This window comes from Guyanagaster necrorhizus, assembly GCF_019112545.1.
Source record: "Guyanagaster necrorhizus MCA 3950 unplaced genomic scaffold BT62scaffold_7, whole genome shotgun sequence".
Taxonomy (NCBI): domain Eukaryota; kingdom Fungi; phylum Basidiomycota; class Agaricomycetes; order Agaricales; family Physalacriaceae; genus Guyanagaster; species Guyanagaster necrorhizus.
In genome coordinates, this window is record NW_025064886.1 from 203,442 (window position 1) to 218,049 (window position 14,608).

The following is a 14,608-nucleotide window of genomic DNA, read 5'->3' on the forward strand; positions in this document are numbered from 1 at the left end:
TCTTCACCATGACCTGCGTCTGCTAATTGCCCACGGCCTAATCTCGTTACCCTATCTTCCTATCGTTCGACCTCGTCAAAACAAGGTCGAAAATCGTTTTTGATTGCTGCGGGTACTTTCCCCTGAAGACCTTCTGAATTTCTTAAATGCAAAGCGGCGCTTAATGGAAATATCTCACTGCCCCACGATGTCGTCACACGAAGACAGTATTGACTCGAAAGAAGTTAAGGTCGAAGACCCAGTCGCTGTGGCAGATGAGCAGGCACTTTCACAATACACGTTCACGGAGACGAAAAAGATTCTACGAAGAGTGAGCACGCCATTAGCTCTCTTATGCCTCTATGTTTGACCTCTTCCCCTTCAGATCGACTTACATCTCCTTCCTCTTCTCATGTTAGCATATTTACTCAAGGTTAGACTCTCGGTTGGCTCTTGCGTATGGTTTACTTATACATTCCTGGATAGAACCTGGATTCCAACATTGTCTCCTACGTTAAAACTATCAACACCGGTAAATCCACGAATATTCTTAAGCAACTTCACATGACTACGGACCAGTATGGTTACCTGTCTACTGTTTTCACGGTACGTTCACCCTTGCTGACGCCGTGATTCTCGTAATATTGATATAATTTACCAAGTGTACTTTCCTGGCCTTTGAAGTTCCCTCAAACTTGATTCTGAAATGGTCGACACCTCGGCTGCACTTCTGTCGCATCATATTCTTCTGGTACGCCTTCCTCAAATTTTAAGATGAACTAGAGCTAAGCTTTCTACTGACAGGTCCGTGGCTGCATGCTGCCATGCTGCGGCGACAAACAAAGGCGGTCTTTATGCTGCTCGCGCGTTTCTCGGTGTCTTTGAGGCCGGGCTTTTCCGTACGTCGCGTCGGACAGCTCCTGGAGATCGTAATGCTAACTACTATATCTCCCGCATAGCCGGAATCCTCGTGCAAATGACATTCTGGTACCGCCCAGATGAGCTCGCTATCCGAATGGCCATGATCAATGTCCTCGGACAATTCAGTAATATACTAGATGCTTTGATTGCCTATGGCCTCGCGTATATCGATGGACGACACGGTCTGTCAGGTTGGCAGTGGGCTTTCATCATTGGTGAACAACGTTCTTTCTAGCATAGTTTTTGACTCCTATCTAACTCTATGACAAGTCGGCTGTATAGGCTTCGTGCTCACAGGCATCATTTTCTTATTTCTTCCCGATTACCCCGATTCTCCTCAGGGTCATAGACAGTTCCTCACTCCACAGGAAGGCAAGTTCATAGTCGATCGCCTTCCTCCCACCTCACCCCGCCAGTCTGATGCCAATTTCAACTGGGATGATGTCAAGGCCGCGTGCAAGGATCCGCTTCTTTATGGATTCAGCTTGATCATGCTTTGCCAACAGACCGGTATTGCGGGAGTAAGTTTTTATTTTCTCTTATGCTGTAGTCATATTAATCCCTCTTTTGTTATAGTACACCTTCTGGCTTCCCTCGATTATTGCAGGATATGGATTCACGACTACGACGAACGCCCAGCTGCTTAACATCCCTCCTGCCGCTATTTATATTATATCCGCTCTTGGATTTGCCTGTAAGTCATTCTTTTCTCACCTGGAATCCATGCTGACGACTTCAATCTCTAGGGATTTCTGACCATACTTTCAAAATACCCCGGCCTGTGTACATGCTTGTCTCTCTCGTCGTCCTTATCGGTACCTTTATTGGTCTCACCGTGTGTCGGAACAATGCAGGGCTGCTGACGCTCATCCTCCTTACCGCGATACCCTACGCAATATACCAGACGATGATATACCCATGGCGTTCCCAGAGCACCAAAGGATCCGCATATGCCTCCTTTGCGTTCGCGTTCCAGAATAGCGTGGGCCAGATTGCAAGTATTTTTGCTGCCCAGATTTTTCAGTCCAAGTATGCGCCAAGATGTGAGTGTCATATATTCCTTTTCACAATGCTAGATCTGAATTGTCGTATAGATACCATCCCCTACATTGTGTGCATCATATTCTTTGCACTTGCATTGCTTGCAGTCCTCTTTACGTGGTATTTCAGTCATGATATAGAGAAGGAGAATAGACGACAGGCAAAAGAGAGGAGATTGGTGGGGAAGGTGGATAACATCGTCGTCGTATAGACATTGATGCGTTGTTAGGTTCTCTATTCTATCTTCAGAGGATTTTGTAGCGGATATTTCTGCGGTTACGGTGTGCCCATATTTGTGGTTTCACGTTTCTTCATTACTGCCACGCGTCTATCGAGGCAATATCTCTTCCTCTTCTTATTTTACTTAGAGCCATGTGTGAAGACTACGAAAATGTTAAATGCCCTCATGAGATGAATAATAGACCCGACGTGTCATTTGAGCTGTCGTAAGTACTTCTAAACTATCCGGATGCAGGTTTGCCTAGAAGCCGCAACAGAGTTCGTCCGTCGACCCTTCCGTGGGACTGCAGACCTAGTTGTAAAGGCATCAGATCAATCCGCAAGTATATGACAAAAGACAGGATCGGCTGGGCGCGAGACAGGAATCAATCAAGACCTCGGTACCGAAGGAATTTCAGCATGAGTAGCACCCATTCCCAAAGCCGAACATAGCCAATTCAGTAATAGTAAATACACTAAGCTGAAAACGTCCGCTATTTAAGGAGAGTACAACAACATTCTTAATGCAATCAACTATCCAATATGAACTATCCTATATTCTCTACGTGGGGAATTCCTCCGAGTCAGTCTCGTTATCATAGGAGTATTCGGGATTGCTGAACACTGGAATCTCCAGCTCGTGACTGATTTCCGCCTCGTACGTTGCCACACTCTGGTTCGAAAAAATGCCTACCCCAGCGGTTCGGTGAAGATTGAGCATGAGCCGGGATATCAACGTTACAGATACGCCGTGATACCAATGGGGTATATATTAATTAACACGAGAAAAAAGGACGTGGACGGCCTTACCTACTGGTTCAAGAGGAAATACCACCTCTGAGCAAAGGCTTCATTATCAATGATCATGGCAGCATCTGATAATGCAACAGAATGGAAGAGGTACCCCTGCTGGCTGTCCACCTATTAAACCAAATGTTATAGGTTTCAAAGAGGAAAGTGAACGTACATAGTAGGTGAGAATGTTGGAAAGCGTGGTTAGCGCCATAGCCCTAAATGGAGCCTGATCATCAGGAAGCGAAATTGTACATGGAAGGGAACCAACGCATAATAAATGGCTCCTGCCATTGCAGCGGCTTATCAGTTAACTAAGTCAGCCGTCAAAAGCGGCAAACGTGCCATCTCTAAAGATGAGATACAAAAGAGGTATCTTTTCTGATCTATTTATATATACCCTGTAAAAGGTGAGGGCGAAAAGCATTGAGTCGTAGATGAAAAGTGCCCCTTATGCAGATGCGACACCTGGCGGTAAGTTAATAAGTACGTGTCCCCGCCAAGGGATAACATGGAGGTAGACTGACGGATAACTCTATGATGAGAAAAGAAAGTCGGTGATTATCCCGGCTAAACAAATGAACCACAAATGCACGTTATGTGCGACAAATCGATATGACATCCGGATTCCTCCCATCGGTCGCTTTTCTGGTCGGTTAGAGACCACTTTGAACAGAAAAGAAAAATGAATAGGCGAGATCATCATCAAACGGGGATAGAACACACACAAGACACTCCAAAGAGTATCACTCCGCTCCCGAGCATGTACATTAATATTCTGATGCTGCATGCATACAGTGCATAAATACGCATGGTTAACAGGGCTTCGCAGAGTCAGGAGAAGGGGTTCTAAACACGGGATGAAGAAAGGACTTGCCGCATACGACGATTTGGTTAGCAGCGAGCAGAATTTGGCAATAAAGCGCGTAATTTTGCAGCTGCGCAAATCCGTCAATAGCTGTTATGGTGGCACGAATCAGAAAACGGGATACCTCTAAACATGAGTCCTGATGAATAGTCCAAAGACAGGTGTGAACAGCTCACCGTTATTGATGATGTCGTAAATCCCAAGATCGTGACAGTTATGTTTCCGAAAAAAGCAAAGTATCGGTTGGCGAAAAATAAATAAGAACCCAGAGTCTTCGATTTATTCCAGAATAGACGTAGTTCATCATCTGCAGTCAGACCTGTGTAGCATGGCAACGGGGTAATAGCTATACCGATGGTTATCAGATGGTCCCAGTACAGAAACGCTGAAAATGCGACACACAGAGTGAGATTATTTGAAGATACCCATGAAACAGTCTACAAGGATCGTCACTAGATCATACTGAACAGAGTGAACGGACTTACATTTGCCGAGCCTGCTCAGTGGAATCCTTGTCATCCATGGGAGTGAGAGATTGAGTCATGCAGTTGTCTCTCAGACCCTTTTGACACCCAGATATTGTTGAACAGATGTGAATGTTTATACGTTAGCAACATTGACAGTTGGTGGATGACGAGACACTACTTAATACACCTGACGCTCAATACCGGCACGACTTCCCGAGCCACGTGGCCAACGTTCGACATGGTCAAATTGAAATGACAGCTGGGTCCGATCTCAATTTGCACCCGAAGAAGTGCTGCTCCTCCCAAGATATATTATTTTTCTCTATGGGCCTCGATATAGAATCAGATCCGTGGCGGAGCCGGGGCTGCTTAAAACGACTCACTGCAGGTAAATACGGAGCTGCGCCGTTTAGTTGTGTCAAACTTCTTTCTGGTGCGTTCCGGTAAGTTCTCACTAGAACCGCCCGCATAGCTAAGCTAATAAGCTCTTTGACATCCAGCGACGGATCGCACTTCTCGGCTATATGATACTACCTGGACTCACCTTCTACGGCTGAAGGCTGGACGCTTTCCCACTTTCTCCCCCCCCTTTCCCCCCCCCTCTTCGATCGGGGAGTTCAAGGATACTAGATACTAGCACTATCCCATACTTGTCAACACTCCTAACACGGCATCTCGATGCTTGGCGCCCCTGCTCGTTTGAATCATTTTCTTCCTGACTACTCACACTATGTCTGACATAGTGTCGTCCACTGAGGAAATGCACGTATTTATTTCCTTCTTCTGTGACTCAAGCACTAAGATACTTGATGTAGATTATTTCATAATTACCTGCACATGATTGCTATGTGTACGTTCGATCGCGCTCCTTTGTGGTGGATATCACTGACGTTAATGACCAGCTTTCGTGTACTGGGATCATTTCGTTACCCTCGGTCCGTCTTTTTCCACTCTCGTTCGTTTGCAATATTCACTCGGCGCAGACACAGAGATTGAGTATCTATGGAAGCAGCCCCAAACACCCAGTGCCAGATTGTTCTTTCTGAACAGATATCTCTCGTTTTTTGGGAACATATGTGTAACAGTGCTCGCGTTCACGACACTATCAGTGACGGTGCGCAACCCTTCTCCAGTGATTCAATCGACAGCTAATAAATTCACAGAGGTACGCTCAGCCGAGTTTCCTTGTCGGCTTAATGTTAACATCATCAACCCAATCAGCTGCCAACATTACAATCTGGTCCGCCAAGTGCTATTAATTATCAGTCAAGTTATTGTTTGCAGTCAGTGTGCCACACTTTCTCAGTTCAGTGCTCACGTTTCTTGCAGTCCTTTTAACGATGCGGATATACGCTATTTATGCTTGTAGCCTGCGTATTCTATTCTATATGGTGGCGAGCGCCATCATTCTTACCGGCGTTTCCTGCGTATGTGCTAGAATGTCTTGTCAAGAGGTCTGTTCTGATTCATGTCCAGTGGTCTCTCTCCGGTCAAAAACATGTCAACTTTAAGCCCTTATCCGGTTGTCACATTGGTTTGGATCGAGATACGTACGTCTCGCCGTCGGTCCGGTCCTTCATCGGCTAACTTGGACTTTTTAGCGCCATTCGTAAGCGGTTATGACTGCCCCTACTTGGACAGCGCATGATTCTTCCCACAGGCATAGCAGCAGCGTGGGAGGCACTCTTCATATACGATACCATTCTTTTTTCCTTGACGCTCTTCAAAACATACAAAGAACGACGGAACCATATTACGCCCGACATTCTGTCCCTCATCCTCCGAGATGGTGAGCAGTATTTCACTCAATATTTGCAACTCCTGATTCGGAGGCGGATTTGTCAGGCGGTATATACTTCGCGTAAGGCTGTCTGTCTTGTTAGGATTTCAACTTGAACCGTACAACTATTCCCGCAGTGTTATGGCCCTTGCTAATTTATCTAATATTCTTACATTTTACGTGCGTTTTTTTTTTTGCCTTCGCATGCCAATCACTTTTTGACTGGTTTATATTGCCTTTTCTGAATTAGTTAGCTCCGGTGAATAACACTTTCCTTGAGCATAATCCTTCTTATCCATTACTTGTTCCGTGGCAGCCGTTTCTCCGTGGCTCTCTATCATCCTTTGCCAGTTGGTATGTTCTTACATGTCATCATCTACCAAGGCTAAAACGGTCTCAGTATTTCTGTGACAATGATGTCCCGACTCATGTTAAATCTGCATCAGACTGCAACTATTGGAATATTCTCAGCAGGCTTTCCCACTAATGACTTGACATTTCGAACAGTCGAGACTGCTACGGTACAATTCGATGATGATACAGAATTGCAAGATTTTCCATCAGAGTCATCTTATCGACCTATGGACTGTATTTAGATTTCGCTTTGTTGTGTATAGATAGATTGTAATCGCCAAAGTGTAAGTGCTGAGACTCCCACGAAGGGCAGCAACATTACATGCTTCAACATCTCGTGCCTACGGCAACTGTATTGCAATAGCTATTTACTTCTTACCAGCCTTCTTTGCTGCCGTCCTCGCCCGATTGATCTGCTTCTTCCAACCGTAGCACTGGTTGCAACCTTTGATAGCAGTCAGCCCAACCCAGTGGTAGCGAGAAGGAAAGTCTCTAACCTGTCAATGCATGCTTCTTGCACTGATAGACACCATCCTTGTTTATGGTGGCCGGGGGACATTCGATGCCCTCACGGTCAATAGGATCAAACTAGCATGAAAGCACTTTCAACAATATGAATGGAAAACGGAGAAGAAGAATTACTCCAAAGAACGCATCATTCTCCTCCCTTCCATCGTACCCACAGACTGCACACTATGATCATCGTCAGACGACCAAGGTAAGCGGGGAAGAAGATAAGCGACTAACCACTTCCTTGAAATGAGTACAGAAATACGCATCGTTAACTTCGATGGTAGCTGGGGTAGCGACGTCAGTGGACATTGTGGAAGAGAGATCGTGTGCGTTCAATGGGATGGTGGTGGTATGGTTCCAAGAGTGGTTGGGTGGGAAAGAAGAGCATACTTCGTGGGGTCTTGGAGCTGTCTAGAGTCGAATGTGGGCCCGCAGGTAAAGCATCATATGACCAGCTCTCGTGGCCAAATATTCCAGGAGGGGCTGGGTCTTCTGAGTTTCGCTGTGCACTTTCTAGGTCTCGTGGCTGGATGAGATCCTTGAAAGTTACGTACTGTGAACCTCGAAAATGGGCGCTACATCAACGTGTTGTCGAATTCGTTGAAGTTTAGCAGGGAATTCTGTACCCGCTAAGTCCGATCTCGCTGAAACTTCTCGCTCACATGTTCCCTGGATCAGGTCAAGTGTTTACCTGTGCTCGTATACAGCCGAGTTGACCAATACAACCGTTTTTACGTTTGAATTTCAGCCTTCCAGTACCAAAACTGTCACGAGCATGGAATCCATGGCTTGGGTACGCGGCGATCATGTGACCTTGTATCGGCCAGTAACTTGTAAAAATTAAAGTTCTCGCCGGTGTTGTCACTTCCAGTAGTTTCGACTCCTATACCATGGATGTCGTCCGACATACTTGGTAATTGGTAACTGGTGCAGTAGCTTCAGCTATCGCCATTTTCACCAAAACTCATCTACGACGCTAACTTCCATGGGAAATACCGGGGAAGATGAAGTCAAAATCCGGCTTTTTGGTATCCTGTGATCGCTGACTCGCTGACGGGCAACATCATCTACTAACTCCAGCTAACCCCTTTTTTCAGACCCCTAAGTGATCGATTCGCTTAGGCGGTTTACCTTCAAGTTTGGCGACAAGACAGAAGACTCCTGGAGCTGGATATGTACTCACTGTAATGCATGCGTTCATTATAGCTTTGAATCACTTTGACATAGGATTATACGTTCCGCCGACCTTCATTCCCGAAGATCCGGAGGCAATCCAATCACAAGGTTAGGATGATAAAGACCGGGAATTCAAGCTACACTCAACGCGTACCTGACATGAGTGTGTATAAATGCTAGAAATACTTGCCTTACTCAACTACTCATGGCTTCTACCAAGGGCGTCGCTTTAATCACTGGTTCCTCACAAAGACTGGGAAGAGCTATCGCAGATGATGGGTTCGATATCTCTATCAATGACAGCGATCTAGCCTTGAAAACTACAGACCTTCACGTCCTCGCCGCCGAAATCGCCGCGAAAGGACGGAGATCGTGTGTCGTACCAGGAGACGTTTCTGTTGAAGTCGATGTCATAAACATAATAGACCACACTGTTCAGGAATTGAGAGTATTGAACGTCGTTAGTGACAGAATTTCTACGTAGGCATCGATTATGGCACTCACTATTCCGTGATGTAGATGGTGGCTGCTGGCGTTTGTATTCCGCGTAGTATCGCTATGAACCCACCTCTGTGTCACTTAGACGATCTTTACACTCGCTTAGCCTCCACAGAGGATTGGAACCACACCTTTACGGTAAGCGGACGGGGAACTTTCCTCTGCTACAAGGATGCCGCGAAACAGATGATCAAACAAGGTCTGTTTATCCATTAAATTCTACTTCAACAGCTGATGTACGTGCACCAGGTTACAGCAATATAACAGCTTAGTGCTCCAAAGGTGCCATCCGCCTCTTTACACAAAGTGCTGGTTCATTGGTTTCCTTATCCAGGTGCATAGCGTAAGTACTGATAATTTCCATCTCAAAAACGTTGAATATGTTTCTGCAAGGCCCGACTTGCACCAATATGCGTGCATTGTCGAAAAATCTTTTGACCATGGTCTGATATTCCACTGCTTCAGTTAGTGACCTTGGTAAATCTACAGGAGACGAACTGGCGTTTTACGATTCGGTCGGTCAGCGTTCTCTTCAGTCGGGTCGCACTGATTAACAGTAATTTTGATAGCACATTGCCATGAGTCCGATGGGGCAGCTCCTAGAGCCTACTGACATTGCCAGCATCGTATCCTATCTCGCCTCCAGCGAAGAACGTCTTGTGACAGGTAAGTGATAACGCCGTATCAGATGGAAACTCTCTGGGGAACTGATGTGCAGATCAAAGCGTGAGTCAAAGCCTCGATCAGTAGATGGACACGGCTCATGCCTATCACGGATAGATGTCTGTTAACTCCAGTTTGTTTTTTAAAGCTGTTTTGACGTAGTCTCATAGTAAGATCATGCTATGTAATAAAGTCAACGGCGATGATACATGTATATCTCAAACTTTCACTTCATTGTCTCTGTCCTGCTCAGCGGAAGCTATTTGCAAGTGGTGAGAAATACCGTCCGAAATTACCCCTACGTCAGTAACGACGTTGATCTAGAATGCACCATGAGAAACTTTCATGTAGACTGCGGGTTTTAAAGAGAACGCAAATCTCACCATATCAAAGCCTTCCCGAGACCGTTTCGCAGCTTGCTCTCCTGATGTGCAATATATAGCACTACAGGCCATCCAAATGAGCGTAGTGGAGGATGTTCGAGCAAGGTTAACTGACCACTTCTTTCCTTCCGAATGAGCTACACGAAGTATTTCCTTAATTACATTCTCAACACTTGGATGTGGATCCGGCGACGGTGGCGGATAGCCAAGAGATATAGACAGATCGTATGGACCAATAAACAGCACATCTACAAGTCGTCAGTCCGCACCGCGAAGTAGATGGAGTTAACGCTACCAATCCCGTCGACAGCGGCTATGTCTTTCATATTCTCCACCCCTTCCTTGGTTTCGATTTGAACCATAACAGTAACCTCTTTATTCGCCAACTCAAGATACTGTGGGACCGATACACCCCACGTCCCATGGGTGAAGGGGTTCCCAAATCCACGCCTTCCGGCGGGAGGAAATCGGCTGTCCATCACGATTTCCTTGGCCTTCTCTGCTGAAGACACCTAAACCGTTGCCTCATTGTACTTAGAACGTAAGCACCTAAGAAGTGACAGAATACCATGGGAACCAAAACTCCGTGGGCTCCTGCGTCGAGGGCATACTTGATTTGCCAACTGGTACTCGAACTAATCCCAGTGGCAGGAACTCGCACCAAAGCACTAGGAGGTCCATTTCCTGCAGAATGTATGGCCGCAACGCTCTCGGAGACACCAGGATGAAGTGGCACTTGGCCATGCTCGCAGTCTATCATTACCCATGAAAGTCGGATGCTAGCTTGAGCTACCGTTCGGGCATGAAAGTAGCCAGGGAGGGATATCCAAGTGCCAAAAGCCGTTCTGTTTGACCTGAAAGCTTCACGAAGAGCGTGGGTCGTCATGACAGTTGGGGGGAAACCTCTAATTAGGTAACAGAAGTTACGAAGTATATTTTTAAACCGTAAGGACAATCAGACCTCGAAACTGAGGCTCTAGGGAGCTTGCCTATTAAAGTCTTACCAGAAAACCACGAAGAAGGACGTCCAATTGAAGACCTATATAGCGGAGATAGAAAAATCTCGAAGGCCGGCACCGATCAAGGGTTTTGCAGCGCTGATCGATCGACACTCACTGATCCCGCGGGAATAGATTGGATTCACTAGCTAACTGGAGGTTGAAGCTAAGATAACTCTCACAACCCAACTTTATAACAATACAACTGGAATGGAAAGTACTATCAATAAGCTCGGATGGTTCACTGTGGTGCAAATAAGTTAACTAACCTGTATACTACTATCCTCATTTAAGAGTACAACCTGCCACCATTGACCGGTATCTTGAAGTTATGGTAAGCTCCAAATGTTATGAAGTAGAATATAGAAATAACCGTTTGACTTAGGTGGTAGATCCCATTTTCAATAAAGAGTAGAGGCTGAAAGTGAAGAGATTCGTACTCGTGACGAAGCGAGCGTCTCTCAGTGAAAGGTGAGAAACAATACCAGCAATATCGGAAGGTTCTCCATTATTCCCAGTGGACTCTTGTTTCTTTCCTTGTACATAGTTAGAGACCAAGAAGTGCGAACGCAGCTTGTAAGCCACTCACCTGCTCATAGAATGCGTCTACACCGCCTAGTCCTTGACCGACTTCAGCCACTGTAGTGGAGGGTCAGGTTGTGACATAGTTGAAGATAAACGACATGAACACATACTCATAAGAATATCGATTGCGCCTATTCCCACGTCACCTACGATATTAGGAAACAAGCATATGGCATGGTAAACCTGGAGTGTAGAAGTTTACTGTGATCCCATATTCTCCAAATTCGGTAGCTAAGGCGGCATGGAAAGTAAGTCGCCAAGAAAGCACAGATAAAGACGATGAAATGAGCAACCTGCACAATGCGTAAGACCTCTAATGGCGAACTTTGAGGCACTGTAGGCACTAACGTATCTTCCACCTATACAGTTGGAGCATTGACATTTGGATGGCGGGTGTATTGCAAAACTAACCTTGCTGTCCAAGGACCGAAGATGCTCCGATAATTCGACCCCCAGACCCCTGTGTAATCATCTGTTTGGCAGCAAGTTTGTAACGAAGGAAAACACTTCGGGCGTTGACATTGAGCACACGATCCTAGTCCTCAATCTGGGCTAAGGAAATTTGAATAATTCATTCTTTTCCATGACGCCAGTACAACGCACTGTCCAGGAGACGCCGCCCAAAACCCATTCCCGCAGACCGGACGCCCATCAAAATACGGACTGAAACGCACAACATACAATTGACCTAGCTCTGCGACCACTTTGGTCACCATAATTTCCACCTCCTTCCACACAGACACATCAGCAAGAATTATGCAGGACCTCCTTCCCTTAGCCAAAATTTCTGCTGAAAGCAATTCCAGGGCTTCTGATTTACGAGGCAGGTCGTTGATAGCCACATCGAAGCCATCGTCAGCGTATCTGAGAGCAATCACTTTGCCAATTCCTTGGCCGGCACCGGTCACGATAGCCACGGACATGGCAGGGGATCAAGTAAATTCATAGACGCGATTTTCGAGTTTTAAAGACCGCGACCGAATGCCAGCCAGAGATCAATCATGGGTAGCCTGGGAACCGGAGCTGCAAGATGCGGAATACAATTCCATGTGTCATATCCGGTACTGAATGTCGGCTAGAAAATCTGATAGATGGATCATATCACGCGGCGATTATGCTGCTACACCCTGGTATGACTTGCGTCGTGCATGATTAAGCCAATGGGTTTATAGCGTCAGATAATCAAAATGTTACATAGACAATTTGCATGCACTTCACAAGGGTCACGATTCAATCTGGGCCAGCCACTCTCTAACAAAAGTAACATTTCGTTTTCGTTCCTGTAGTCATGAAACTGCTGTCAATGGAGATAGTTTCTGCCAGTGGATAACATACCTCAAAATGACTGAGCTTTCTAATCCCCTCCGAGAAATGTGGAAGGGAATCTATCTTGACGTCCGTCCGTGATGATAGCGATCTCGTCTGCTATAAACTTTTCGTTAGTGAAGGTGGAGTTATATGCATACAAGCTTGGCGTACTGTTTCCCTCATTAGCGACATAGCGTCTAGAGCGTCCCAACTCTGAACGATAGCGTTCAGAATTTTATCCTCTATACCCGCGCAAGAATCTCGATGCGACATCCATGCCTCGACATTTTGCTGGTAGTCTTCTTCGCCGGCGATAATGCTCCTGCATCCAGAGCACACCACGAAGTTGGAGTATATGCCACGTACTGCTATCCACGGGTCATCAAGAAGAAAGTTGCGACAAATTTCGGGGTCAACTTCGAAGCTATCAAGTGTGGTAAACTGTTTGCTGACGACGAATACAGGATCAGAGGAGAGAAGAGCTTTCATCTCAAGATAGGTGAAGGTAGAGAGCTGAGCAGGGGTTAGTGGGTGTAAGTCGTTAAAAGCGGCGGTGGCGTCGGGGGAAAACGAGGAGTCAGATAACCTGAAGAATGAGCGTTCAGTGAACAAGAGGAAGAATGTCGACACTTACGATGATTCATCATTTGCGACCTGCAAGGCTTGTTCGTAAAGAGAGAGTGCCCGAAGGCACGGCACCGACAACGGAATGTCGCCGTTGAAGAAGAGATGGAATTGATTCGACGCCGGAGACTCCAATTCACCTGCATATTGACGAGCGATGTACTGAGGAAAAGAAGTGCACGCTGATGTCGAAGGTATATCCATGATCGTGGTTAGATGTAAAAAAGTTGAGTGGCGGACGTCTGGGTGGCATTGTGATTATGTCAATGACGCGTCCACATCCCCCATCACTAAGACCATACATCACACATGACTGCGTCAAAGCCATAGATGAGGATGGCCTCTGGGGGGCTGGCCAGTGCACTACCACAGGTCCAGAGCCTATATCTGATGGCAAATTCAAACCCAGTGCATTTTCAAAGATTTTCAACAACCTGGGCGGCGAGCGCCACACCGGGAGTTGTTGTTTCAGTCCAGGCGCCCCTGGTACGGAATTGCTACCCTCGTAGTAGGTTGCCCTACCTTTCCTTTGGGCGACACACGCGATGTAGCAGGCGCCGTTTGTCGTTTCCAGGATGCAAGCCAGTAGATTTTCGATGATCGTATTGATCCGATGAACAGTAACGCTCAAAACCACACCGTTGCCGCGTCATGATAACTGTTTCCCTAAATGACAGTCTAGCTTCCGGCCATCAGCACTCAACCTAGGCATTGTTAACTCGGATAGGAATAAAAGTTGCCTGCATCCTAAATAAGAACATTCGTAGGGATGCTCATCTGCAGCAAAACCTCGAAGAGGTAAACAACTGACGTCAAGAGTCTTCTGGTCAATGTCGTAGCCGAGGCCGGGCGTGTCGCGTCTCATCATTGCAGCGAGCATAACGTACGCAGGAGTTGATCAGATACATAGGGTCACTCGTCGGTAGGGATAGGCTTGCATCCGGCCAAGAAGACATTCTCCCGGTAGCGGTAGGATTGAAGCTTTAGTTGCAGCAGATCAGACGACATACGTCGAAATGGACCAAGACCAGAGTTTCTTTCTTCACGTTGAAGTGCAGTAGGAAATGCAGATCATCTCGGATGACAAATATGGTGAACATTGTCACAGAGGGGTGCTGTTACTCCAGCTGGTAGGCCTGATGAATGCTATGAACAGCGTTATCAACAGTAACAACTGCGCATACTTTAACGCACCTGGCACCAAGCATCACTGTAAAAGTATAATGCTCAATGTAATGCTTTTCTCCGACCAGAAACGAATTATTGTTGACTACTGAATCCAGGTTAAGTACGTGGTCGACGATATTAAGAGGCAGTGAGCGGTGCAGTTTTCCCACGACTCTCTTTTCCAGTATTCGCTGAAATCTTTCAAGCAGAGTAGCAGTCGCTGAGATTTGTTTCATTATTTTTTTGCAATTTACACATTCAGAGTATACTCA

General features: G+C 46.2%; 8 protein-coding genes across 8 annotated transcripts; 3 read left to right on the forward strand and 5 right to left on the reverse strand.

The window, feature by feature from the left end:
- Positions 1-187: 187 nt before the first annotated feature.
- On the forward strand, positions 188-2,152 carry BT62DRAFT_979458 (MFS general substrate transporter; the record flags this gene model as incomplete). The annotated part of the gene is made up of 9 exons (XM_043189436.1): positions 188-310; positions 466-585; positions 642-730; positions 784-878; positions 939-1,115; positions 1,171-1,421; positions 1,477-1,594; positions 1,647-1,943; positions 1,995-2,152. 9 exons carry the CDS (start codon positions 188-190, stop codon positions 2,150-2,152), a joined length of 1,428 nt encoding a protein of 475 aa, XP_043041895.1.
- A 1,202-nt stretch (positions 2,153-3,354) lies between these two features.
- On the reverse strand, positions 3,355-4,458 carry BT62DRAFT_704030 (uncharacterized protein). Its single transcript, XM_043181948.1, has 7 exons — positions 4,306-4,458; positions 4,223-4,257; positions 3,997-4,166; positions 3,830-3,890; positions 3,679-3,776; positions 3,480-3,618; positions 3,355-3,420 (listed from the first exon to the last, which is right to left on the reverse strand). Exons 1-6 carry the CDS (start codon positions 4,362-4,364, stop codon positions 3,523-3,525), a joined length of 519 nt encoding a protein of 172 aa, XP_043041896.1. The 5' UTR covers positions 4,365-4,458; the 3' UTR covers positions 3,355-3,420; positions 3,480-3,522.
- Positions 4,459-4,611: 153 nt separating this feature from the next.
- On the forward strand, positions 4,612-6,663 carry BT62DRAFT_1003114 (uncharacterized protein; the record flags this gene model as incomplete). Its single annotated transcript, XM_043176902.1, has 13 exons — positions 4,612-4,730; positions 5,103-5,137; positions 5,190-5,222; positions 5,271-5,452; positions 5,509-5,563; positions 5,617-5,714; positions 5,764-5,837; positions 5,889-5,896; positions 5,948-6,076; positions 6,133-6,148; positions 6,205-6,247; positions 6,318-6,421; positions 6,468-6,663. 13 exons carry the CDS (start codon positions 4,612-4,614, stop codon positions 6,661-6,663), a joined length of 1,092 nt encoding a protein of 363 aa, XP_043041897.1.
- Positions 6,546-7,289, reverse strand: BT62DRAFT_929485 (uncharacterized protein). Its single transcript, XM_043185728.1, has 4 exons — positions 7,169-7,289; positions 7,064-7,114; positions 6,919-7,009; positions 6,546-6,866 (listed from the first exon to the last, which is right to left on the reverse strand). Exons 1-4 carry the CDS (start codon positions 7,241-7,243, stop codon positions 6,790-6,792), a joined length of 294 nt encoding a protein of 97 aa, XP_043041898.1. The 5' UTR covers positions 7,244-7,289; the 3' UTR covers positions 6,546-6,789.
- Positions 7,290-8,315: 1,026 nt separating this feature from the next.
- BT62DRAFT_1003116 (NAD(P)-binding protein) lies at positions 8,316-9,433 on the forward strand (the record flags this gene model as incomplete). Its single annotated transcript, XM_043176903.1, has 6 exons — positions 8,316-8,570; positions 8,630-8,807; positions 9,074-9,123; positions 9,178-9,274; positions 9,327-9,334; positions 9,389-9,433. The coding sequence occupies 6 exons, from the start codon at positions 8,316-8,318 to the stop codon at positions 9,431-9,433; spliced, it is 633 nt and encodes a 210-aa protein (XP_043041899.1).
- BT62DRAFT_929490 (Phosphoenolpyruvate/pyruvate domain-containing protein) lies at positions 9,393-10,552 on the reverse strand. Its single transcript, XM_043185729.1, has 5 exons — positions 10,223-10,552; positions 9,950-10,166; positions 9,770-9,902; positions 9,655-9,715; positions 9,393-9,591 (listed from the first exon to the last, which is right to left on the reverse strand). The coding sequence occupies exons 1-5, from the start codon at positions 10,538-10,540 to the stop codon at positions 9,490-9,492; spliced, it is 831 nt and encodes a 276-aa protein (XP_043041900.1). The 5' UTR covers positions 10,541-10,552; the 3' UTR covers positions 9,393-9,489.
- Positions 10,553-11,391: 839 nt separating this feature from the next.
- On the reverse strand, positions 11,392-12,411 carry BT62DRAFT_1055997 (NAD(P)-binding protein; the record flags this gene model as incomplete). The annotated part of the gene is made up of 4 exons (XM_043178568.1): positions 11,834-12,411; positions 11,649-11,772; positions 11,531-11,596; positions 11,392-11,468 (listed from the first exon to the last, which is right to left on the reverse strand). The coding sequence occupies exons 1-4, from the start codon at positions 12,158-12,160 to the stop codon at positions 11,392-11,394; spliced, it is 594 nt and encodes a 197-aa protein (XP_043041901.1). The 5' UTR covers positions 12,161-12,411.
- On the reverse strand, positions 12,325-13,595 carry BT62DRAFT_704669 (uncharacterized protein). The gene is made up of 3 exons (XM_043181949.1): positions 13,180-13,595; positions 12,717-13,131; positions 12,325-12,662 (listed from the first exon to the last, which is right to left on the reverse strand). The coding sequence occupies exons 1-3, from the start codon at positions 13,371-13,373 to the stop codon at positions 12,489-12,491; spliced, it is 783 nt and encodes a 260-aa protein (XP_043041902.1). The 5' UTR covers positions 13,374-13,595; the 3' UTR covers positions 12,325-12,488.
- Between the last annotated feature and the right edge of the window lie 1,013 nt (positions 13,596-14,608).